Source organism: Ranitomeya variabilis, chromosome 2, assembly GCF_051348905.1.
Source record: "Ranitomeya variabilis isolate aRanVar5 chromosome 2, aRanVar5.hap1, whole genome shotgun sequence".
NCBI classification, from domain to species: Eukaryota; Metazoa; Chordata; class Amphibia; order Anura; family Dendrobatidae; genus Ranitomeya; species Ranitomeya variabilis.
The window spans coordinates 1,069,165,106-1,069,192,567 of NC_135233.1; the positions used below are offsets into that span (position 1 = coordinate 1,069,165,106).

The 27,462-nt window shown below is 44.0% G+C and overlaps 1 protein-coding gene across 3 annotated transcripts in view; it reads left to right on the forward strand.

Annotated features, from left to right (window-relative positions):
• Nucleotides 1-27,462, forward strand: part of RCAN2 (regulator of calcineurin 2) — a 73,880-nt gene that overhangs the window by 41,277 nt on the left and 5,141 nt on the right. For all 3 annotated transcript variants that reach the window (XR_013221991.1, XM_077291561.1, XM_077291562.1), the window contains 2 exons: nucleotides 6,515-6,688; nucleotides 6,840-7,011. Coding sequence is in view for 2 of the 3 variants with exons in the window: in XM_077291561.1 (XP_077147676.1) it covers nucleotides 6,515-6,688; nucleotides 6,840-7,011 (346 nt within the window). In the remaining variant the exon portion in view is untranslated. The remainder of the gene's footprint in view (nucleotides 1-6,514; nucleotides 6,689-6,839; nucleotides 7,012-27,462) is intronic.

Genomic DNA, 27,462 nt, shown 5'->3' on the forward strand with positions numbered 1-27,462 from the left:
AGATGTGAGTTGACCCTTGAAGGAGAAGGAGTGGGGATTCTTAGCCGAGGCAAGACCCCACGTCCATCTGTGACTGCGGAAGCGAACGGGGCGAGACTTGAGCTGAGGACATATCTCGCCGTTCGTGGGATTGTTTTGGGATCCCTTGGACTCGTGTGGACTATTGCTTTGTTAGCTGGCACAAGGATTATCGGGAGGTGCCCCCGAACCTGTTCCGTTGGACTAATTGTGGACTCTGTAGATCTACCTGCATGTGTTGTTCCAGCGTTCTTGATAATAAATCTGTCGAATCATCCCTTGGCCTGTTGTCCCTTCTTGCTCTGCCGTACACCCCGTCACACACGCTTCCTCCTCACTGATCCGGACACAGCGCTTTGCCTCTGCAACTGATGTTGCCACATACCCCGGCGCTTTAGGCTATGTGCACACGTTCAGGAATTCTTGCAGAAAATTCCTGAGAAAAACCTGAAATTTTCTGCAAGAAATCCCCATGCGTTTTTTGCGCGTTTTTGCCACGTTTTTTGGTGCGTTTTTGATTTGTTTTTTCCAGACATTTCCCAATGCATTTTATAGTGGGAAATCCGCAAAAAAAACGCAAAATTAATGAACATGCTGCGTTTTTTACCGCGATGCGTTTTTTTCGCGGAAAAAAACACATCATGTGCACAAAACATGCGGAATTCATTCTAAATGATGGGATGCATATTGTATGCTTTTTTTTGCGGTTTTATAGCGTTTTTATCGGGAAAAAACGCGAAAAAAACTTAAAATCAGCAACGTGTGCACACAGCCTTATCCTCCTTGTGTGATTGGTGTTCCATATCTCAGATCATACCTATTGCAGCAGGCTGTTATATAATCTGTGGACGCTCCTTATACCTTCTTAGATTGCTTCTACATCCAGTTCACACTAAAGAATTGTCTGATGAAGGTCCTTTGCCGGACCGAAAACGTTTATTTGTTAATTTTGTCTGGATGCATTAATAATAAAAAGAAGCAAAATAGTTTTCCTCACTACTGAGTGCTAAGTTTTTTCTATCATTGTCCAGAGTAGTCAGTTTCTCTGTTAATCCTTTTTATCTATCTATATAATCGTCTAAGGGTCACTTCCATCTGTTTGTCTGTCTGTCTGCAACGGAAATCCCGCGTCGCTGATTGGTCGCGTCCAATCAGCGACAGGCGTTGTCCGGCTGCGAATTGGCGCTGGATTTAAACCACGCTTTGCTGATTGGTCGCGCCCGGCCGGCTGCGACCAATCAGCGACATTGGCGCGGGATTTAAATCATGCTTCGCTGATTGGTTGCACCTACATTATGCTGCTGTTAGAATGTACACCTGCTGACAGATTCTCTTTAAAGGAAAACTTACTTAAAAAGTTGAAAATTTGTTTTGCTCTTTTTTTTACCCAAACTTGTGCTGAGATTTACAGTTTAATACTAGAAAATGAGATGTTTTTATATGGATTAAGCCACTTATTTTCATATGCAGAGTTGACAGTATTATAGTAGTTATATTCTTGTACATAGGAGCAGTATTATAGTAGTTATATTCTTGTACATAGGAGCAGTATTATAGTAGTTATATTCTTGTACATAGGAGCAGTATTATAGTAGTTATATTCTTGTACATAGGAGCAGTATTATAGTAGTTATATTCTTGTACATAGGAGCAGTATTATAGTAGTTATATTCTTGTACATAGGGGGCAGTATTATAGTAGTTATATTCTTGTACATAAGGAGCAGTATTATAGTAGTTATATTCTCGTGCATAGGGGCAGTATTATAGTAGTTATATTCTTGTACATAGGAGCAGTATTATAGTAGTTATATTCTTGTACATAGGGGCAGTATTATAGTAGTTATATTCTTGTATATAGGAGCAGTATTATAGTAGTTATATTCTTGTACATAGGAGCAGTATTATAGTAGTTATATTCTTGTACATAGGAGCAGTATTATAGTAGTTATATTCTTGTACATAGGAGCAGTATTATAGTAGTTATATTCTTATACATAGGAGCAGTATTATAGTAGTTATATTCGTGTACATAGGAGCAGTATTATAGTAGTTATATTCTTGTACATAGGAGCAGTATTATAGTAGTTATATTCTTGTACATAGGGGCAGTATTATAGTAGTTATATTCTTGTACATAGGAGCAGTATTATAGTAGTTATATTCTTGTACATAGGGGCAGTATTATAGTAGTTATATTCTTGTACATAGGAGCAGTATTATAGTAGTTATATTCTTGTACATAGGAGCAGTATTATAGTAGTTATATTCTTGTACATAGGAGCAGTATTATAGTAGTTATATTCTTGTACATAGGGGGCAGTATTATAGTAGTTATATTCTTGTACATAAGGAGCAGTATTATAGTAGTTATATTCTCGTGCATAGGGGCAGTATTATAGTAGTTATATTCTTGTACATAGGAGCAGTATTATAGTAGTTATATTCTTGTACATAGGGGCAGTATTATAGTAGTTATATTCTTGTATATAGGAGCAGTATTATAGTAGTTATATTCTTGTACATAGGAGCAGTATTATAGTAGTTATATTCTTGTACATAGGAGCAGTATTATAGTAGTTATATTCTTGTACATAGGAGCAGTATTATAGTAGTTATATTCTTATACATAGGAGCAGTATTATAGTAGTTATATTCGTGTACATAGGAGCAGTATTATAGTAGTTATATTCTTGTACATAGGAGCAGTATTATAGTAGTTATATTCTTGTACATAGGGGCAGTATTATAGTAGTTATATTCTTGTACATAGGGGCAGTATTATAGTAGTTATATTCTTGTACATAGGAGCAGTATTATAGTAGTTATATTCTTGTACATAGGAGCAGTATTATAGTAGTTATATTCTTGTACATAGGGGCAGTATTATAGTAGTTATATTCTTGTACATAGGAGCAGTATTATAGTAGTTATATTCTTGTACATAGGAGCAGTATTATAGTAGTTATATTCTTGTACATAGGAGCAGTATTATAGTAGTTATATTCTTGTACATAGGGAGCAGTATTATAGTAGTTATATTCTTGTACATAGGGGCAGTGTTATAGTAGTTATATTCTTGTACATAGATCAGTATTATAGTCGTTATATTCTTGTACATAAGGGCAGTGTTATAGTAGTTATATTCTTGTACATAGATCAGTATTATAGTCGTTATATTCTTGTACATAAGGGCAGTATTATAGTAGTTATATTCTTGTACATAGATCAGTATTATAGTAGTTCTATTCTTGTACATAGGGGCAGTATTATAGTAGTTAGAATCTTGTACATAGGAGCAGTATTATTGTAGTTATATTCTTGTACATAGGGGCAGTATTATAGTAGTTATATTCTTGTACATGGGGGCAGTATTATTGTAGTTATATTCTTGTACATAGGGGCAGTATTATAGTAGTTATATACTTGTACATAGGGGGCAGTATTATGGTAGTTATATTCTTGTACATAGGGAGCAGTATTATAGTAGTTATATTCTTGTACATAGGGGGCAGTATTATAGTAGTTATATTCTTGTACATAGGGAGCAGTATTATAGTAGTTATATTCTTGTACATAGGAACAGTATTATAGTAGTTATATTCTTGTACATAGGGGGCAGTATTATAGTAGTTATATTCTTGTACATAGGGGCAGTATTATAGTAGTTATATTCTTGTACATAGGAACAGTATTATAGTAGTTATATTCTTGTACATAGGGAGCAGTTGTCATGATTCCTCCGCTCATAGTGTCTGGGACTCAGTGATGGACAGCTCTGTCATCCTATCGTGTGCTGAGCTGTCAGGGCTATGATTGACAGCTCGGTTGACCTATCTGAGTCTGGCAGGGGGCTGAGACTTCCATAGGTGCTCCATGTTCTTGGTAATTGCCTGAGCTGTCTGTCCCAGATTACGGCCAGCCAAAAGCTTGTTCTAAGCTTGTGCTCCCTGGTGTGTGTTTGCCTGTTCCCTGTGCTATAAGGTCTGATCTGCTGCTCTGACCTTTGGACTGTGTTCAGACTACCCCTTTGCTTCTGATATTCCGCTGCTGACCTTTTGACCGTATTCTGATTATCTGCTTGTTAGTGCCCCTTTGCTTATCCGCTATTTCTGTGGCATTCTGTCCCTGGCATGTGACCTGGCTTACGATTTCGTATTTTCCCTTGGTTTACTACGCACTCTTTTGGTATTGACTCCAGAACGTCTGACCTCGCTGACTCACGGCCTGGCTGTGGGTTGTAACTAGCGTCACATCAGTATTATGGTATTGAGGCATAATGGAAGGAACATATAAGAGAATAAATACCTTTTTTAAGAATGGCATTACCTTTAGCTTTTGAGCTGTTTACTTTATTATTGTTGTTGATGTCAGATGTGACTGAATTTAGATTTTCTTTCGGCTGATTAAACTAGGATCAATAGTGCAGGTGCCGCCATTACATGCTTTGGTAATTTGGTAATATTGGCAATATTTTTCCATTTTGTATCCTTCAAGGAACCCAGCTGCATTTTTCTTTGCACTAACACAAATACCCCAGCAGTCTACTATGTCCCCCTGTGCCTAGCACAGAGCGTACGGTCTAGATGTGCAGAACATAAGGTCAGACTTTAGATTGCAGGTGATTGTTTGCTTCCTCAGGGATCTGTAAATATCAAATGCAGGTGCTGGGAGAGATGGTATTTAGCGGTACTACGCTGATAGGTGCCAACACAACAAGTTGACATTATCATCCTCTATGAGAATCTAAAGGTTTACCTATACCCTAAATATTCCGAGTCTTCTTCAGACATGTCCGGTAGACAAAGTCGGGACTTACTCTTCCATCTGGACTATCCTCCGTTTGTAGGGGACCATTTATTAACATCAAGTTGTTTTCTTGTGATTTAGTTAATTGCTTCAATTTCCAAAAGGGTAAGGGAATTAAAGCTACAGAACATCCTGGCTCTAGTGCTGCTCCTTTTATTCCCTTGGCTTGTACAAATCCTGGTTTTGAGCTCTCAGATGAAGTTCAGTTATGATGTCCAGTTGTTTCGTGACTCTGACTTGCTGTTCATTTCTATAGAAAGTCACGGGTGTCCACTGGTTTCAGGACTCCGGTCTTCTTTGCTATTCACTAGCTTAATTGGTCAGGTAGTGTCTGGTGTCCATTGATCTTGTGGCTCAAGCAGTCCCTGAAATTCGGTGGTTTTCTGTCTCAGCCAGTCCCTGGTGTCAAATGGTTTGGTAGCTCGTGCAGTCCCTAGTGTTTAGTGGTTTTGTCCCTCAAGCAGTCCTTGGTATCTAGTGGTTAAATGCCTAAGTAACAAGACAAATGAATATCAGGGTCAACCTGACCCAAACAACCACTGAAGACGTGGACATGACAGACTGTCTGAGCTACAAAACCATAACACACCAGGGACTGCCTGTGCCACAAAACCACTGGACAAAAGGGAATGGCTGAACCCAAAAACCACTGGACACAAGGGACTTCCTGAGCCACCAAAAGACTAGCCAGTTCCTGATGTCCAATGGTTTTGTGGCTCAGGCAGTTCGCGGCATCAAATTGTTTTGTGGCTCAGGAAGTCCCTAGACTCCAGTAGTTTTGTGGATCAAGCAGTCTTTGTCATCAGACAGTCTCCTATGCCCAGTGGCATTGTGTCACAGGTAGTACCTGGTGTCTAGTGGTTTGTGTCACACTGGTGTACAGGTATTTTGAGGATCAGGCAGTCCCTCATGTCCAGGGGATTATTGGCTCAAGCAGTCCCTGGCATCGAATGCTTTTGTTGCTGAGATAGTCCTTGACATCCATGGATTTTGTGGCTCAGTCAGTCCCTGGGACCATGGTATTGTGGCACTGGCTGTAACTTAAGTTTAGTGATTTTGTGTCTCAGGCCTTCCCTGGTGGCCACTGGTCTAAATAGATTCTCCCCCACCCCTTCAAACTGTTATCGATGGCTGGTTTTCATTGAGTTTTCGTTAGCTTTAGAGTCCTTTTGAAGTCATGTTTTTGTGACTCAGGAGCTACTTGGTTTCTGTTGGCCAAGTCAATTACTAGTTTTAAGTGATCTGGTGCTCCAGACTATCCCAGATATCAATAGACCCATGAAACTGGTCTCTAGTGGCTTTGTGCCTAAAGCCATTTCAGATGCCCACAGGATGTTGGCATGAGAACTCTTACTTAGTGCCCAAAGCTGCCCACTTTGTGCAATAGTTTGTTGTCTTTAGGAGGTATCTTCAGAACTTCAATTAATTCTGAGTTTCATCCTTAATTATGCCTTTTCAATGCCTTATCAACTGGATTTAGAAGAGTGAGAATGTGTTACCAGCCTTCCTCTTTTATATTGGGGCTTATGGTGGCGGTCAGGTGGTAAGAGGGCTCATGGGTCAAGACGGAAGTTAGGTAGTCCCCGCCTACTGTATGGTATAATAAGTTACCCCCAGAGCTCACCCTCCACTAAAATAGTTGTAGTGTTCTTTTAATTAACATAAGCTTTTTTTCTCTTTTACTATAGGAGAAATTTGAGGGTCTTTTCCGAGCATATGATGACTGTGTGACCTTACAACTGTTCAAGAGCTTCCGAAGAGTACGAATAAACTTCAGCAACCCTAAGGCAGCGGCGCGAGCGAGGATAGAGCTACACGAGACACAGTTCAGAGGGAAGAAATTAAAACTTTATTTCGCACAGGTAAATTGTATTACATCACGTTTGACATTTTTGAAAATCTTTTGAATATATCTTTTTATATACGATCTCATCCATGATTGAGTTTTTTTTCCATTACGTTCATTTTTTTTTTTTGCATGTGTCTTACAAATTTTTATAATGTCATACACAGGTCCAAAAGACAGAGACGGATGGAGACAAACTCCACCTGGCACCCCCACAACCTGCTAAACAATTCCTCATCTCTCCTCCTGTGTCCCCTCCGGTTGGGTGGAAGCCGATAGATGATGCTACACCAGTAATCAATTACGATCTCCTTTATGCAGTTGCTAAGTTAGGCCCAGGTAAGCAATAAAATGTTTACTTCTGCAATGGTAGCCTGCCAAGATATAGGGTCAGACAAGGTGAACACGGAGTCAGATAATCGAATAGATGAATAGATAAGTTCAGGGTGGGCGGAGGTTAGTATACGCTGCTCACTTGCTCTGCAAGGGTGGTCACTAAGGAGGAAGTCTTTAAGCCAATTGTGACGAACTTTGCTCTCCCCGCCCCTGCAGAGCTGGACACCTCCCAATAGTAGTGCCATACTCTGCTACTATAGGAAATATGCCACAGCATTCACACCATGACTGGTAAATACCTCTGTTGGAGCCAGAACATGAGCTCCCATCTAAACAAAGGTGCATGCTCATTCACATGAAGTACAGCTATGGCCCCTTTGACTGCCAAGTGCCTAAACCGTCAATAGTCACCTATAAAAAGGGTGATAAAATCCATTATAAACAGCGATAATAATAAAAGTTTATCCACATGAATAACATATACAAGTGGTAGCTTTCCTCTGAGGTGGAGAAAATACTTCACAATAGAAAGGCAAGTTAGATATTCACACGATCCACGACAGGTCTTAATTTTGAAAAAGAAATCATGATACAATATTAATTACCAAGTTATTTTTCCATTTTTTTTTTATCTATCACTTGGTTACTTTTTAGCTTTACAATTCCTTTTGTTTAACACCCAGTGCATAAGTCTTCATTTAGCAACTCTTAAGCCACTATTATATGTTATTATATGCCATACTGCGGTACCGAAGCGCTTATAGCTGCATTGCCAGTGTCAGTGGAAGGCTGGTAGCGTTTAATAGGGCTTCCACAGACTGGCTATTCGTCTAGCATATCCCCGGAGGTACCCTGACATTCACCCTTTAACTGTTATAAAAGGATCTGGACTTACACAGGGGCCTCTAGGTCGGATCAATGGAGTGGCTGCTGGCTGATGGAGCAAGCTAGCAAAGGATGGTCCGAAAGGTGCTTCAATACAAGGAGGTCAGAAACAGAATTATCAGGCAGTAGTATAGTCTAATCATGGGCCGAGGTCAGAAGCGGGAATCAAAAAGGCTGAACAAGAGTAGAATACCAGGAGTGAACCACAGCAGGTATAAACTATAACTGGCACCTCCTAGCAATATACTGGGAGTTTCAGTAGGGTGAGGTCCAATCCTATTCGCCAAGGCAGGGAGCACATTGCTCCTGTTGGACAGCACTGCCAGATTCGGTGATACTACAGGTCCCAGAGCTTCTGGTAATGTTGTCTCGCCCATCACCAACCCGACCCAAATAATGAATACAACGGCTCCAGGTGACAGAAGCAGATGTCTCGGGAGCAGGTCCAGGTGGAGTCATTTTAGGTTATAATACGGCTAGTTTATATGGAACTTATGTCAAATGTTATTCAGAGCCTATAGGTTTGTTGTTTTATACTTCTGTTTTGCAGTGCTTCGTATACAGGTTTTATGCTAAACTTTATCTCAGTAATTACTCTTGGCTCGCTGGGATATTTAACGGAAGACTTTGTTTGCATTTTAGCCATGCCACAGGTGTGTGGCATATGAACAGAAAATTTAAATTGATAAAATGAAATTACAATTGTAACACCAAGATTAAGAACGTATGTAGCAGACAAAATGCATTGGTGGATTGATATACCGGGTCCAGACCTGTGGACACCAGTCTGGCAAAGCCTTTAAATGTAATTTCCAGCTCAGGTGAGGGAGGCCACACCCCAGCTTGCACAAAATGCAAAAATACAAAGAAAAAAAAAAAAAAATTGAGCCTGGTTTAAGTTGGTATACATGCAGCACATAAACACACATTCACATTGGCCATAAAGGATTCAAAACCTACAAGAAACAAAATGTGCAAAAACCCTGCTGTATCTAAATAAGTAAAAGGCAAAAGTGCATTTAAATAACACAGAGTCCATAGTAATACTGTTTTTGATTAAAAAAAATTGCATAAAAGCCATCCCACTATCGACAAGGTGACACTGTCTAATATTAAAAACCTTACCATGTGTCAGAGTAGACCTCAGTATGTGAATACGGACAGACAAAAGGACCAGGTCCCCACCTGTGGACGCCAGTCTGGCGAAGCCTTTAAATGTAATTTCCAGCTCAGGAGACGGAAGCCACACCCTGGCTTGCACAGAATGCAAAAATACAAAGAAAAAAAACAAAAATTGAGCTTGGTTTAAGTTGGTATACATGCAGCACATAAACGTGGCTATGTCTGGATCTTGCTTCTGAACGCGCCACAATCTGCTGCCTCAAGCTTTCTGCCATGGGCTATCACCTCGGCCTCAGTGTCTCCTATGACACAAGTCTCGCCCGTTCCTTTGCTTGCCACTAGAGTTGAGCAACTTTTACTTTTTTCGGATCGAGTCGGGTTTCGCGAAACCCGACTTTATCAAAAGTCGGATCAGGTGAAATCGGCCGATTATTGCGAAAAGTCGGGGGCCGACTGAAACACGAAACCCATTGCAAGTCAATGGGGAATCAAAGTCGGCAGTGAGTGGAGGACAGGAAAACACCTACAGTGCCCATTTTAATGCCAAAAACATCAATTCTTATTACTTAAGTGTTGTGAATTCTGTTCTTGGGCTCCCTCCGGTGGTTATAAGTGGTAGCGCTGCTGTCTGTCCTTCACAGCAGTTATCAGGTGTGTCCACTCTGGACTGGGCTATTTAGTCTGGCCTCACCCTTTAGTCAGTTGTCCATTTGTATTCTGGAGGATTCACATCCCTTCATGGTTTCTCCTGCTTCCTGGTCTTTTCACCAAGATAAGTTCTGCTTGTTTTGCAGCCCACATGTTGTGGGCCTCATTGTTCAGTGCATTTCATGTTTTTTCTTGTCCAGCTTAATCTGTGTAAGGATTTATGCAGCCAAGTGGGAATCTCTGGAGAGGCAGATATACCCTCCATATATTTAGTTAGATGTGGAGTTTTTTGTATTTTCTGTGGTGGATATTTCCTAGTATTTTAATACTGACCGCATAGTTCTCTGTCCTATCTTTCCTATTTAGCTAGATAGGCCTCCTTTGCTAAATCCTGTTTTCAGCCTGTGTATGTTTTTTCCTCTCCTCTCACAGTCAATATTTGTGGGGGGCTGCTTATCCTTTGGGAATTTTCTCTGAGGCGAGATAGTTTTCCCTTTTCTATCTATAGGGTTAATTAGTCCTCCGGCTGTGTCGAGGTGTCTAGGATCAGTAGGTACATCCCACGGCTACTTCTAGTTGCGGTGTTAAGTTCAGGGTCCGCGGTCAGTATAGTTACCACCTTCTCCAGAGTAAGTCCAATGCTACTCCTGGGCCACCAGATCATAACAGTACAACTGGCCTACAATGAGTTAACCGCATCTCAGAAGAAGGGAAAGAAAGTGCTGAGCCATTTTTTTTTCTGTACTCTGTTGTGTTTTTTTTTCCCTCTTTACCTTTGGGTGGTTCAGGAGTTTGGCGCTGACATGGATGTTCAGGGACTTGCTTCTCGTGTGGATCAACTTGCTGCTAGAGTACAGGGTATTTCTGATTATATCGTTCAGACTCCAGCTTTAGAGCCTAGAATTCCAACTCCTGATCTGTTTTTTGGGGACAGGTCTAAATTTCTGAGCTTTAAAAATAACTGTAAACTGTTTTTTGCTCTGAAGCCCCGTTCCTCTGGTGATCCCATCCAGCAGGTTAAAATTGTTATATCTCTGCTGCGTGGTAACCCCCAGGATTGGGCTTTTGCCCTGGAACCTGGGAATCCGGCGTTGCTTAATGTAGACACGTTTTTTCAGGCGCTTGGGTTATTGTATGATGAACCAAACTCTGTAGAGCATTCTGAGAAAACCTTGTTGGCCCTGTGTCAGGGTCAAGAAGCGGCAGAATCATATTGCCAGAAATTTAGAAAATGGTCTGTGTTGACTAAATGGAATGAGGATGCTTTGGCGGCAATTTTCAGAAAGGGTCTTTCTGAATCTGTTAAAGATGTTATGGTGGGGTTCCCCACGCCTGCTGGTTTGAGTGATTCTATGTCTCTGGCCATTCAAATTGATCGGCGCTTGCGTGAGCGCAGAGTTGTGCACACTATGGCGTTGTCTTCCGAGCGGAGTCCTGAGCCTATGCAATGTGATAGGATTGTGTCTAGAGCTGAACGACAAGGATTCAGACGTCAGAATGGGTTGTGTTTTTACTGCGGCGATTCTGCTCATGTTATTTCTGATTGCCCTAAGCGTGTCAAGAGAATCGCTAGTTCTGTTACCATCAGTACTATACAACCTAAATTTCTGTTATCTGTGACCCTGATCTGCTCATTATCGTCATTTTCTGTCATGGCATTTGTGGATCCAGGCGTCGCTTTAAATTTAATGGACTTAGAATTTGCCAGACGTTGTGGTTTTCCCTTACAGCCTTTGCAGAGTCCTATCCCTTTGAGGGGTATTGATGCTACACCATTGGCGAAAAATAAACCTCAGTTTTGGACACAGTTAACCATGTGCATGGCGCCAGCCCATCAGGAAGATTGTCGTTTTCTGGTGTTGCATAATCTGCATAATGCTATTGTGCTGGGGTTTCCATGGTTACAGGTGCATAATCCGGTGTTGGATTGGAAATCTATGTCTGTGACTAGTTGGGGTTGTCAGGGGGTTCATGATGACGTTTCTTTGATGTCAATTTCCTCCTCCCCCTCTTCTGAAGTTCCTGAGTTTTTGTCAGATTTCCAGGATGTTTTTGATGAGCCCAAGTCCAGTTCCCTTCCACCGCATAGGGACTGTGATTGTGCTATTGACTTGATTCCAGGCTGTAAGTTCCCTAAGGGCCGACTTTTCAACCTGTCTGTGCCAGAACATGCCGCCATGCGGAGTTATGTTAAGGAGTCTTTGGAGAAGGGGCATATTCGGCCATCTTCTTCTCCATTGGGAGCAGGTTTCTTTTTTGTTGCCAAGAAGGATGGCTCCTTGAGACCCTGTATTGATTATCGCCTCTTGAATAAGATCACGGTCAAATTCCAATACCCTTTGCCTTTGCTCTCTGATTTGTTTGCCAGGATTAAGGGTGCTAGTTGGTTTACTAAGATTGACCTTCGAGGGGCATATAATCTTGTTCGTATTAAGCAGGGCGACGAATGGAAAACTGCGTTCAATACGCCCGAGGGCCATTTTGAATACCTTGTGATGCCATTCGGACTCTCTAATGCTCCATCTGTGTTTCAGTCCTTCATGCATGATATATTTCGGAATTATCTTGATAAATTCATGATTGTATATTTGGATGATATTTTGATTTTTTCGGATGATTGGGAGTCTCATGTGAAACAAGTCAGGATGGTATTTCAGATCCTTCGTGAAAATGCCTTGTTTGTGAAGGGGTCTAAGTGCCTCTTTGGAGTACAGAAGGTTTCTTTTTTGGGCTTCATTTTTTCTCCCTCATCTATAGAACTGGATCCGGTTAAGGTTCAGGCCATTCATGATTGGATCCAGCCCACATCTGTGAAGAGCCTTCAGAAATTTTTGGGCTTTGCTAATTTTTATCGCCGTTTCATTACCAACTTCTCCAGTGTGGTTAAACCCCTGACCGATTTGACGAAGAAAGGCGCTGATGTGACGAATTGGTCCTCTGCGGCCGTTTCTGCCTTTCAGGAGCTTAAACGCCGATTTACTTCTGCCCCTGTGTTGCGTCAGCCAGATGTTTCTCTTCCTTTTCAGGTTGAGGTTGACGCTTCTGAGATTGGGGCAGGGGCCGTTTTGTCTCAGAGGAATTCTGATGGTTCCTTGATGAAACCGTGTGCCTTCTTCTCTCGAAAATTTTCGCCTGCGGAACGCAATTATGATGTCGGTAATCGTGAGTTGTTGGCTATGAAGTGGGCATTTGAGGAGTGGCGACATTGGCTTGAGGGGGCTAAACATCGTATTGTGGTCTTGACCGATCATAAGAATCTGATTTACCTCGAGTCTGCCAAACGGCTGAATTCTAGACAGGCCCGATGGTCCCTGTTTTTCTCCCGTTTTGATTTTGTTGTCTCGTATCTTCCGGGTTCTAAGAATGTTAAGGCTGATGCCCTCTCTAGGAGTTTTTTGCCTGATTCCCCTTGGGTCCTTGAGCCGGTCGGCATTCTGAAGGAGGGGGTGATTCTTTCTGCCATCTCCCCTGATTTACGACGGGTTCTTCAGGAATTTCAGGCTGATAAACCTGACCGCTGTCCAGTGGGGAAACTGTTTGTTCCTGATAGATGGACTAGCAAAGTGATTTCTGAGGTTCACTGTTCTGTGTTGGCTGGCCATCCTGGGATTTTTGGTACCAGAGATTTGGTTAGTAGGTCATTTTGGTGGCCTTCTTTGTCACGGGATGTGCGCTCCTTTGTGCAGTCCTGTGGAACTTGTGCGCGGGCCAAACCTTGCTGCTCACGCGCCAGTGGGTTGCTTTTGCCTTTGCCGGTCCCTGAGAGGCCTTGGACGCATATTTCTATGGATTTTATTTCAGATCTTCCGGTTTCCCAGAGGATGTTGGTTATCTGGGTGGTTTGTGACCGGTTTTCTAAGATGGTTCATTTGGTACCTTTGCCTAAATTACCTTCCTCTTCTGAGTTGGTTCCGTTGTTTTTTCAGCATGTGGTTCGTTTGCATGGCATTCCGGAGAATATTATGTCCGATAGAGGTTCCCAGTTTGTTTCCAGGTTTTGGCGGGCCTTTTGTGCTAGGCTGGGCATTGATTTGTCTTTTTCTTCCGCATTTCATCCTCAGACAAATGGCCAAACCGAGCGAACTAACCAGACTTTGGAAACTTATTTGAGATGCTTTGTGTCTGCTGATCAGGATGATTGGGTGGCTTTCTTGCCATTGGCCGAGTTTGCCCTTAATAATCGGGCTAGTTCTGCTACCTTGGTTTCACCTTTTTTTTGTAATTCTGGGTTTCATCCTCGTTTTTCTTTGGGGCAGGTTGAGCCTTCTGATTGTCCTGGGGTGGACTCTGTGGTTGACAGGTTGCAGCAAATTTGGGCTCATGTTGTAGACAATTTGGTCTTGTCTCAGGAGGAGGCTCAGCGTTTTGCTAACCGTCGGCGGCGTGTGGGTTCCCGGCTTCGGATTGGGGATTTGGTCTGGTTGTCTTCCCGTCATGTTCCTATGAAGGTTTCTTCCCCTAAGTTCAAGCCTCGGTTTATTGGTCCTTATAGGATTTCTGAGATTATCAATCCAGTGTCTTTTCGTTTGGCCCTTCCAGCCTCTTTTTCCATCCACAATGTTTTTCATAGATCTTTGTTGCGGAAATATGTGGTACCCGTCGTTCCCTCTGTTGATCCTCCTGCCCCGGTGTTGATTGATGGGGAGTTGGAGTATGTTGTTGAGAAGATCTTGGATTCTCGTTTTTCAAGGCGGAGGCTTCAGTATCTTGTCAATTGGAAGGGTTATGGCCAGGAGGATAATTCTTGGGTTGTTGCCTCTGATGTTCATGCTGACGATTTGGTTCGTGCCTTCCATTTGGCTCGTCCTGATCGGCCTGGGGGCTCTGGTGAGGGTTCGGTGACCCCCTCCTCAAGGGGGGGGTACTGTTGTGAATTCTGTTCTTGGGCTCCCTCCGGTGGTTATAAGTGGTAGCGCTGCTGTCTGTCCTTCACAGCAGTTATCAGGTGTGTCCACTCTGGACTGGGCTATTTAGTCTGGCCTCACCCTTTAGTCAGTGCCAGTTGTCCATTGTATTCTGGAGGATTCACATCCCTTCATGGTTTCTCCTGCTTCCTGGTCTTTTCACCAAGATAAGTTCTGCTTGTTTTGCAGCCCACATGTTGTGGGCCTCATTGTTCAGTGCATTTCATGTTTTTTCTTGTCCAGCTTAATCTGTGTAAGGATTTATGCAGTCAAGCTGGAGTCTCTGGAGAGGCAGATATACCCTCCATATCTTTAGTTAGATGTGGAGTTTTTTGTATTTTCTGTGGTGGATATTTCCTAGTATTTTAATACTGACCGCATAGTTCTCTGTCCTATCTTTCCTATTTAGCTAGATTGGCCTCCTTTGCTAAATCCTGTTTTCAGCCTGTGTATGTTTTTTCCTCTCACAGTCAATATTTGTGGGGGGCTGCCTATCCTTTGGGAATTTTCTCTGAGGCGAGATAGTTTTCCCTTTTCTATCTATAGGGTTAATTAGTCCTCCGGCTGTGTCGAGGTGTCTAGGATCAGTAGGTACATCCCACGGCTACTTCTAGTTGCGATGTTAAGTTCAGGGTCCACTGTCAGTATAGTTACCACCTTCTCCAGAGTAAGTCCAATGCTACTCCTGGGCCACCAGATCATAACACTGAAGCTTGTCAATCTTAATTTACTTTATAATAATAGTTAGGCATTGAAAACTGGGTGTCATTTGGCTAAAGTTGTGGGGGGGTAGGGCTGGCTCACGATTTTCGTGGGCCCAGGAAACGCGGAATACGTCACGGCGGTGGAGCAGGGAGAGGTAAGTATTTCAACTTTGCAAGTGCTGTGATCCTGAGCAAGCAAGGGGGGTCCACTCGTTCGTACTGGCACAGGGCCCCTCATAGTACGGCGGTGTGTTTGACGGTGGGTGGCGCCTCCCACTGGCAGATACACTTTTGCGTACTATGAGGGGCCCTGTGCCAGTGACGTCGCCAACGAGTATGCCCCCCCACCTGATGAAGGAAACTGCACTTTTATCTGCACCTTCCTCTTTGTCCCCGTGTAAGGTGGTATAGTATGCGGGAAGGGGAACCTGACTTTCAGGAGGGTCAGATTCTGGCTGTGTAGAGTGCAAGGGGAATGTAGTGGTTTGGGTCAATGTACCAGCAGACTCATCTAGCAGTGGCTGGGCAATGGGCAGGATGAGAAGGAAACACAGTTAGTAGGCCCAAATAATAAAGTAGGCTAAATGCAGTTCAAATGTGGTAACAGGACTAAACAGGCGGCATTGCTTTGTTCAGTGGAGGACAACTGTAATGGGAGGCAGACACAGTTACTAGGCCCAAATAATAAAGTGGGCTAAATGTCTGCCAAATTGTTCATAAATAAACAGGTGGCATAGCTAGGTACAGGGATGGGCTCCTCTGCTGAGTAGCAGACAGTGGTAGTAGGCGCAAAGTATTAACTGGTCTAAATGGAGGCCAGGGCCCCTGTATATTTTAACTATCATCGATCATTTCAACAAATTTGTATTGGTAGTGCCATTGAAGGATTTAACAGCACGGACTACACAGTGGTGGAGGAGGGAGAGGTAAGTATTGCAAGTGGTAGAGCACTGTTCGAGCTGGGGGGGAACACTCTCTCGTGGGCGGCGGTACTGGCGCAGGGCCCCTCATATTACGACGGTGTGTCTGACGTTGGTTGTGCACCACCACCGTCAGAGACACTTCATTGTACTATGAGGGACCCTGTGCCAGTGCCGTCACCCAAGAGTGGTCACACACACCTGTCCAGGCAAACGGCACTTGCACGGGTGCTTGCGCCAGGTGGTGACCATGGCCCTGTGGGGGGAGTCAACACCTCCAGCCTTAGGTGCCATTGTGCTTTTGCCACAACCACCAGATGCACCACCACCATCAGTACCAGCTGGCAACCACCGCCCATGGCCTCTTCCACCAGACTTCCTCATTTTTTGGAAAATCTAACCAAAATAACAACCGTTATATGGTACTGTAAAACAAGGTAGAAGGTGTATATAAACTTGTTGAGAATTTAAATCTCCCTTTTTTTTGGGAGACTGAACCAAAACTCATGCACAGTGTATAAAACAACACAATGTAAGTGGCAGAAAGTGGCTGGCTGAAAAAATCCAAGGACTGTAGTACAATTTCAATCTCCCTACAATGATCAAAGGACAAGTATGGCAGCAATAAAAAAGACTGCTGCACACAAAAGTGTGGACAAATAAACAACATAACTGTGCAGAAAGGAGCAACAGGATTTTTGCTTTTAAAAAAGCAGTTGGTTTGCACAGCAGCGTGCAAACAGCAATGCAGCTATCAGGGAGCCTTATAAGGCAGCCTAATAAGCTACAGAGCTGATGCACAGAGATGGTGTTGGACAGTGGAAATCGCTACAGCACAAGCGGTTTTGGGGGTTAATGTACCCTGCCTAACTATATCCCTTCTTCTGACGAAGCTGCAGCATCCTCTCCCTATGCTAAGATCAGCAGAAGTAAGATGGCGGTCGGCGTGCACTCCCCTTTATAGCCCCTGTGACGCCGCAGAAAGCAAGCCAATCACTGCAATGCCCTTCTCTAAGATGGTGGGGACCGAGACCTGTGTCATCACGCTGCCCACACTCTGCGTCCTCCTTCATTGGCTGAAAAATGGTGCTGAACGCGTCATACGAAACGCGACTTTTGCGCACAGATCGGCGACCGCATGGCCGATCCCACACTAGGGTCGGGTTTCATGAAACCCGACTTTGCCGAAAGTCGGCAATTTTTGAATTTGTCCGATCCGTTTCGCTCAACCCTACTTGCCACCAAATCCACTCCCATTTTGACACGTTGGCCTTTGAACTGCACCTTCAAGGTCGCCTGACACAGCGTTCCATCTACACCTTTCCTTCTGGAAACTCTCCCTCTTCCGGTTGGTTCCGCAGGATCCCGCTTGAACGGTAGATGGCAATCTCTTTGCCACACAAGAATGAGAATTCTCTTTTTTTTATGGCACACCTTCCTACACTATCATAGAAATGTGTCTGAACACACGGAGCACCGCAGCTTACTGTTTATGGGGCTGTGTACCTGCAGATTGATCAGAGTGCCCATGATAACCCTGGTCCATCGCTGAAAGGGCCTAATATGATCCTTGTCTGATAAATCATGTTTTCTTTTACATCATGTGTACGGCCTGGTGTATCATTTACGTGAAGATGAGATGGCTCCAGGGTGTACTATTTCAGCTGAGGCAGTGTGATGGAGTTGTATTCTCCTGAGGAACATTGTGTTCTGGCATTTAGATGGATGTGGCACATTACCCCTACCAAACCATTGTACAGACAATGTACCCCTCTTTCTGACGGCTATATTCCCTAATTCCGTGTTCTCCTTCATCAGGATAGCGCCTCTGCCATACTGCAAAAACGGTTCGGGAATGGTTTAAGGAACATGACAAACAGTTCAAGGTGATCTCCCAGACCTCACTCTGAATGACCATCTGTGAGATGTCCTGGAAAAACTAGTTCAATCCATGGAAACCACACTGACCAACAAAAAGCATTTGCAGCGAATGTGCCAGAAGCCACAGGAGCCCCATGGAGGTCTTATTGGGTCGAGACCTACACTGGTCAGAGCTGCACTAGCATAATGAAGAAGACGTTCACATTTAGTCTTGGAGGTTTTAAAGTTATGGCTGTTCGGTATATACTTTCTGTATAACTCATCATACTTTATAACTGAGAAAATGAAGATCGGGAATAGAGAGTGCGCTGAGCCCACATTATCACTTACTAATCACAGTCAGAGAGCGGAGATCCCGTCAGGTGATGGGACTTCAGAGGTCTGAGGGACATTTGTTGCAGTAAGCTCAGCAGGTCTGTGTTACCGTAATCTCCGTATTATGTTCTAGCACATTTCTAGCTGATGTTGGTGAATCTGAACGCAGTCATTAATAAAACATCAAGCAGAAAAAATGAGTGGCACTGCCCCACATACCAAAATAAACTGTGAACTCTACGTGGGGGTCACGGACAGGAGACTCCTTACTGCATAGGCACCTGCGACCACGGTGCTCCTCTTAAGAAACAAAGTCCATATGAAAATAATCTTGAAAGAATGATGAGGGCACTCACTGGTCTTCTGTAAAATCACTTCTTTATTAACAACGTAACATCCAGAGAAAGGTAGCGGCCGGGGGAGAGAGGGAGCAGGGGTGGACGACGGCCGTTTCGCGCTTGTCCTGCGCTTCTACGGGTCCTTAGAAGGACAAGCGCGAAACGGCCGTCGTCCACCCCTGCTCCCTCTCTCCCCCGGCCGCTACCTTTCTCTGGATGTTACGTTGTTAATAAAGAAGTGATTTTACAGAAGACCGGTGAGTGCCCTCATCATTCTTTCAAGATTATTTGCAGTCATTAATAATATGCTTTTATTTATTACAAAATTGGGGTATATGGATGTATTTACCAGGTTATAATCATCTTACGGAGATGATGAAACTTGGCAAATTCAAACTGAGCACTTAATGATGGGAGAAGGGTTCAGTTTGTCATGTGGCACGACATGTTTTGTCCTGAAGTCCAGATTTTGTGTGTGGTTTTCCACATTGCACATAAATTTAAAACATTTTGCACAAAACAAATTATTCATTGACACATCCATCTACATGTACATGTATGGATCACGGCAAAATTGCTATGTTCTTTCTTCATAGGAACCTGCGTCATTATTTGCATACTTTATCTGGTTGTCATCTGGAAGGTTAGAAATTTACTATCACTTTTTGGGTCCTTACCCATTCTCATTCTATGCCTTGGATCCCAAAGATCGAGAAATGTTTCAGAATGACTGATTTCCATGAAATTTTCTAACTCCTGCGGGAGGTTTATTTAAGGGTCTTACCCGTTCATTTGATGCCTCGGGTCCCAAGATTTCGGGTCACAAGAAACCTTTCACAAGTGCTGATTTTCAGGAGATGTTCTGTTTCCTCCACAAGGGTTTTTTAGAGGCCCGGTTTTGCTCCATCCTGTGTCAGTTACAGAGAGCCTGCGTAATGTGCCAAAGCTAGCTGATGAATGGTGGAAACATCTTGGATTGTATTCTACACTAGGTAGGAGTGAGGATTGCATCTCAAATTTTTTCTGAGTTTACGAGATTGAACAGCTGCTTGTTCAGGAGAGGTTGGATGGGACCGCGCCCAGATATGAGTGTTTTCCTGACAGGATAGAGGTCCTGGGGAAGGAGGGCAAATTCATGGTGCCTAAGGTAGCCACAGAGTACCAAGGACAGATGACAGAGCTAAGGGATCCAGGAGGGCACCTTCTTGTTGTGCAAGGGGCACTGCCTTTAGGAGGACTGTGTGGTTTTGCAAATGGGCATTGTGAGGGTGAGACCCGAAGTGCAGAGAACGATTGATGCGGAGGGCTCGTGCACAAGACCGATTATCTAGGACAAATTCTATCTGTGGTTTTCAGGGATAGTCCTCTTACTCATGTTATTCTATGGGGATGTTGTCCGAGGAAAAAATATAAGGCACGTTCGATTTTGATCCAAGTGTCGGCTCAAAATCAACAATGCAATTCTGGAGGTCCATGATTTTCACGGACTGACAGAATGGAGAGGGTGGAGAAACTTTTTATTTTTTTTTTCCTCCACCTCCGAGGCAGACAAATACCAGTCACTAATACCACGATCAGGATAGTCGGACCATTTTCCTCAGATGGAGAGAAAATGGTCACCTGAACCTGCCCCTTCAGAGGGAAGCAGGGACGTGGTTCGAAAAATATGACGGGGCCCGAGGCCGAAGTGTGGACTGACACCTTGCAGTTTCAGCGGTGTCACCCGTCGCATAAACTGTGTGTACATATTTATATATATATGTATATAATGTACGCAATGTGTGTGTGTGTGGAAAAGTTCTGTTCTACCTGATCTGTGACCTTTTTACATGGGAACCAGCTCTAATTTTATAGATGAGGCTTTGTTTTCGGAGACCACATATAGGATCCAGTTCTTAAAGGCTTGTGATACAAACAGAACCCATTTCAGAAATGTCAGAGATATACACCACATACTATTTTCAAATATTCTTAGTTTTAGGTATTGGCCTATACAAGGCCACATTTAGGCCAGTGTCATTTTTTTGAAGACCACCTCCTCCATTAACGGACTGTTCATCTTCATCGAAACTAGAACTCGCGGATATCATTCTTAATTTAAACAGTAACCATCATTTAGATTTGTTTTTCAGTAATTAACAGCACAATTGAAAATAACAAACTTTGTAATATACCTTACCAGAGAAATCTGCTTCTTCTCCTCCTGGACTGATCATTCTTAATACTGAAGTAAAATCTGTACTTGGTGAACACAGAATTTCCTGTCAGTGAGATAGGAGATGGCAGCTGGTGCTCACAAACATCTATGAAACCTACATTAGAACGTCTGTGTCTGCCTGTAGCTCCTCCCCTCTGTAGATTGTCTGTGTTTCTCTAGCTCCTCCCCTCCATAGAATATCTGTGTTCCTCTAGCTCCTCCTCCATAGAATGTCTGTGTTCCTCTAGCTCCTCCTCCATAGAATGTCTGTGCTCCTCTAGCTCCTCCTGCATAGAATGTCTGTGCTCCTCTAGCTCCTCCCCTCCATAGAATGTCTGTTCCTCTAGCTCCTCCTCCATAGAATGTCTGTGTCCCTCTAGCTCCTCCTCCATAGAATGTCTGTGTTCCTCTAGCTCCTCCCCTCCATAGAATGTCTGTGTCCCTCTAGCTCCTCCTCCATAGAATGTCTGTGTCCCTCTAGCTCCTCCTCCATAGAATGTCTGTGTTCCTCTAGCTCCTCCCCTCCATAGAATGTCTGTGTTCCTCTAGCTCCTCCCCTCCATAGAATGTCTGTGTTCCTCTAGCTCCTCCCTCCATAGAATGTCTGTGTTCCTCTAGCTCCTCCCTCCATAGAATGTCTGTGTTCCTCTAGCTCCTCCCCTCCATAGAATGTCTGTGTTCCTCTAGCTCCTCCCCTCCATAGAATGTGTTCCTCTAGCTCCTCCTCCTCCATAGAATTTTAAAAGCACCAACTGTCATCTCCTATCTCAGTTATGTGAAAATCACAGAAGACCATTTTTTACAGATTTTTTTGTTACAGATTTTTACCCATAAATTATGAGTGAAAGATCAGACCAGGAGGAGACAGAAGCTGATTTCTCTGATAAGATATACCATAATGCAAAGTTGCTTATTTTCATGTGTGCTATTCATTTAGGAAATAATAATTATAACGACGTTTACTCTTTAAATGTGTTGCAGAACACTTGATTGAGAGATCCTATGTATGTTCTCTATGGATTTCTAAAGAACTGCAACCCATTGGCTCTGCTGTATGGAGAATACGCAGCAGGAAGCTTCTCTTGGGGACAGAATGTGACATTTAGGACGATTTTTATCAGCAACAACAGGAGATAATTTGCTTGCTCCGCGACGGGCCTCTTTGTGTCTCCATAGCCATTATTATGCTTACTGCGTCCATCAGGGACCCTTTGGCTGGTGGGGCTTTGCCTGCAGAGTTGACGTCAGCTTGTGGCTGAGAAATGAACCGGAGCCTGGAAGGGCAGCGGGGCACAGAGGAATTAAATAATTCCCTCAAACAACAGAGCCGTGGGCGCCATAATCTGCTCCAATCACTGCGGCATGTTCCTCCTTCCCCCATTGCACAAAGCTCCATGCGACAGAATGAGAGATCCGGGTGAAAAGTGCATCATTCCAGATGATCCGTAGTGACACCCGCCGCTGCCACGACGCAGTCCTGCTGCTCCCCCGAGGACGCATCGCATGCCGTGTAATCCGCGCTGTCAGTCACAGGCTGGGAATTATTTTTGGAAACCTTGATTAATCTGTAGTAGTATTGTGACTCACGTAAAGGTCGTCCGTGATATTCAGAAAGTGCGAGTCCCGAGATGACGAGCGCTGCCGATGGCGTGAGCTCCGCATTTTACTCCCGGAGCTGCGTGCTGACGTCAGGGTGCAGTGTCCTCAGTCTTACCTGCTCTAAGGTTATGTGCATACTCGCCTTTTTTTTTGCAAATCTGCCGCGTTTTACACTACCATACCAGCAAAAGCTTTGAGATTTCAGAAATCTCATGCACACATTTTTTTTTTTTTGAGCACTGCAGCGTTTTTTGCAATCGGACGCATCAATTCCTCCGCGGTTTTGCAGTTTTTTTTCACCCATAGAAAGCAATGAGAAGGTGAACAAAATGCAGGTTTTTCACTGCAGAAATTACATTGAAAAATTGGGAGCACGGTAACTGCCTCTCTAGTGCTATCCTCAAAATTGGGGGATATTTTGGCTAGCACAGTACTGTATGGGGCACTATGGAAACTATTTAGGCCATAGCTACATGTCCATATTTTAGTATTGTAGTTGACACTAGGACTACACTGTTTGGCTTGATGACTTGAGACATGGATGAAAACAGTTGAAAAGCTTTAGCGTAGCGTGATCCATGGGTTTGTTGCTGCATACTAGTCTATGCCCTTATCTGCAAGAGCAGAACAATATGGTTATATGCTCTCATTTCACATAGAATAACCGGCTGCTTCCTCTAGTTGGTTGCACCCCGGCTTAAAGTCTGTGCTCACTGCCCTAGTGCGTCTCTGCCCCTGCTTAAAATCTGTGCTCACCCACCTAGTGCATCTCTGCCCCTGCTTAAAGTCTGTGCTTACCCACCTAGTGCATCTCTGCCCCTGCTTAAGTCTGTGCTTACCCACCTAGTGCATCTCTGCCCCGGCTTAAAGTCTGTGCTCACCGGCCTAGTGCATCTCTGCCCCTGCTTAAAGTCTGTGCTTACCCACCTAGTGCATCTCTGCCCCTGCTTAAGTCTGTGCTTACCCACCTAGTGCATCTCTGCCCCTGCTTAAAATCTGTGCTCACCTAGTGCGTCTCTTCCCCTGCTTAAGTCTATGCTCACCGGCCTAGTGCATCTCTGCCCCTGCTTAAAGTCTGTGCTCACCGGCCTAGTGCATCACTTCCCCTGCTTAAAGTCTGTGCTTACCCACCTAGTGCATCTCTGCCCCTGCTTAAAGTCGGTGCTTACCCACCTAGAGCATCTCTGCCCCTGCTTAAAATCTGTGCTTACCCACCTAGAGCATCTCTGCCCCTGCTTAAAATCTGTGCTCACCTAGTGCGTCTCTTCCCCTGCTTAAAGTCTGTGCTCACCGGCCTAGTGCATCTCTGCCCCTGCTTAAGTCTGTGCTTACCCACCTAGTGCATCTCTGCCCCTGCTTAAAGTCTGTGCTTACCCACCTAGTGGATCTCTGCCCCTGCTTAAAGTCTGTGCTCACCCACCTAGTGCATCTCTGCCCGTGCTTAAAGTCTGTGCTCCTCTAGTTCATCACTCAGCATCAGGAGCTGTAGTTTATCCTTTATTTATGCAATCAGTGATTCCCTACTGCAGACCACCTCACTGTCACTAGGTATTATGTATCCCAGCATCGAATAGGTGCCAATTCTCCACTAACTCAACAACATTAAGCTTACAAAATTCCTTGTTAATTGTCATTACAGCACGGTAATGGTACTCAACTACTTTTAGTAATGGTTCACTTATCTAATCTGCCGTTAGGTCAAGGTCTGAGGTGAGCACCAGCACAAAGTATGGACGACTGGAAGGTCAACACCTGAAGGAACCTGTCAATATCATGTTAAAGTCTTCCAAAAGACATTATAGGTCAGGTCTCTTCCAACAGAAGACACCAACATTTGCCACTGTGTAGCCACAGAGTGCCATATGTTGTTGAGTTCTGGTCAGGAGATCCACCACCGGGCAAAGCTGTCTGGGACTGCGAAACATGAATGTAAGAAAGCGGCTTTAACTGTAAAGTAATAGAAAAGGTATACCAACATATACAGGCTCACCAGAATCCAGAAGGACACTCTTTGGCCTCCATTTGGTGACTGGAGCCCCATACTTTTGTTGCATAGACTAACGGGGTCCTCTCCTGCCTCCTCTGCTTAATATCACTAGTCCCCTTCAGCATTCCTGGCTCTGTAATGCTGGACCCCTCCTGTATCCTCTGCTCTGCATAGTCCCGTGTCCCCTCCTACATCTACTGCTCTGCATAGCCCCAATCCAGAGAGCAGGGTTCCAGACAGATAGCATTTCTGAGACTGGTTTAGTTTGCAATTTTCCACCTGGCACCCACATCACTATAGACCCCAGAGATTTCCCACTACAGCTGTATGATGTCCAATCCTCAGGATAGCTCATCAATATCAGATTGGTGGAGGACCCCCTCCCAGAACCCCCATCAAGCACATGTTACTAGCTCCAACAGCAAGCGGAGTGGAACACTGCAGCTACGTACTGTTTTGTGATAAACTGGATAATACTGATACTTCTCTAGTATATGTCCAGAACCCCAGGAGCAGCCAGTACATGGCGAAACAGAGCACTGGTGTTCTGGTTCCGTGTTCACATCCATCCTCTGCCCGAGCTGACAATAGCTGACTTATCCTAACTATTAGACATCATATCATTGTATTGAAAACCTCTTTAAGGCTTTTTTAACCATTACTTATCTGGCTCCCATCTCCTGCTTTGCACATTAGTGCATATTTTTGCTGTGTGCACTTTCTTGGTGTTTTTCTACTTTTTAGTCCATCACCGCAGTTCCTCAGCGCATAGTTTAGAGAGCGAAAGGCTGAATGCATTGTTCCAGACTTCTTTTGTGTGAATTGTCCTCACCGCACAGTGTTCCCGACAACGCGTAATCTTCAGAATCTCAGCACAATGGAGACGCTCTGCTTTCAGTCCTACGTGCCTGAGTGACTTGCTGTGTGATTCAGGGCTGGCTTGTGGGACTCAAACCTCTCATTATTTCTATGTTGTGATGCGGAGCAGCACGTATCAAATGCTGGGTATATAATTCTGACATCCTGCCAACTGCATCATTAAAGGTTGGACCTGAACATGGTGCTATCAATATACTCTAATTGTTCTGCGTCTAATGACAGTTACTGGATGTTGGGGGTTTGGCACGCGAGGGCGCACTAGACCATAGAGGAAATACCATCAATTGCTTTATATTGCAGTCCGTAGTAAATATTCATTGATCAGAGATACCATGAAAACCACCTCCCTAATATCATGTAGTCCCCACCGTGGCATCAGAACAGCTCTGACCCTTCGGGGTATGGACTACAGAAGACTTGTGAAGGTCCTGTGGTATCTGGCACCAAGACGTTGGCAGCAGATCCCTTATCTCCTGGGCGTTCTTGGTGCAGCCTCCATGGATCGGACTTGTCTTTCAAGTACATCCCACAGATATTCGATAGGATTGACATCTAAGGAATTTGGACACCATTCCTCACCTTGATCTCTTGGCATGTATCTCCCCGACCATTCTCCTGCTGGAAGAGGCACGGCCATTAGGTAATCCCTCTGTAATGAAGGGGGATTCTTGGTCTCTATATTGTTAGGTAGATGGTTCGTGACACATCCACATGATGCCAGAACCCAAGGTTTCCAGCAGAACATTGCCCCATCAGTCTGCCTCCACCGACTTGTCTTCTTCCCATGGTGCACCTTTGTGCCGTCTTGTCCCCAAGTTAGTGACCCACATGAGTGTCTGTCCATGTGATGGAAAACGTCATTCATCAGACCAGGAGGCCATCTCCCATTGTGCCATGGTCTGGTTCTGATTCACACATGCTCATTGTGGGTGCTTTTGGTGGTGGACAGGGGTCAGCCTGGGCACTCGGACTGATCAGCCCAATTCAGAGTTGTGATGTTCTGCATGTTCTGATAACTTTCTATCATAGCTGTGATGCTCTTCTTTGGCTGACACCTTTCTAATATAGCTGTGATGCTCTGTGTTCCTCACACCTTTTATCATAGCTGTGATGCTCTGTGTTCCTCACACCTTTTATCATAGCTGTGATGTTCTGTGTTCCTGACACCTTTCTATCATAGCTGTGATGCTCTGCATGTCCTAACTTCTATCATAGCTGCAATGCTCCATGTTCCTGACACCTACCTATCATAGCTGTGATGCTATATGTTCCTGACACCTTTCTATCATAGTTGAGATGCTCTGCGTGTGTTGACACCTTTCTATCATAACTATGATGCTCTGTGTGTCCTGACACCTATCTATCATAGCTGGGATGTAGGATCAGATTTGCGCATACAAGAGTCTTGTACAACCATAGTGGAATAGTGTGTGTTGCTAGCGCAAGGCAAATATTTTCCTGTGGATGGTCACGATGCTCTTCTTGTCCTGACACTTTTCTATCATAGCTGTGATGCTCTATGTTCCTGACACCTGTCACGGGTTCCTTCTCCGGTATCACACAATCAACAGAGCAAGAGAATAGTGAACAATTCCAAGACCTTTATTTAGGCAAAACACGAAAGTCCATATATACGATCCATCACACAAAGAACACGAATGCAGTTCAGTTACAGAATAAAAGTCCAACAATCCAGCACAGAGGATAACAGTCCATATTCCCTTCTTTCTCTCTGATATGCTCTTCACATCATGGTTCCACATCAGACTGATCTTTGTGTCTCACCTCCCTGATATTTAGAAGTCTCCCCCCTCATTCACAGGCCAGGAGGGGGAAGGTCTCAGGGGCTCATTGTTTCAACAAGCTAGGTCAACATGTCATTAGCATATTAGCAAACAACATTATTCACTGACCCTGTGGAGAGATAACAATACAGAACTGTGGGGAGAATATCAGATGGCAAATAACAACTCATGCTACAAGATACAGTAACACCATGATAATCAGTAAAATGGAAATATACACAAAAATGATACCCACATAGCATATCACACCATCACAACACCTTTCTATCA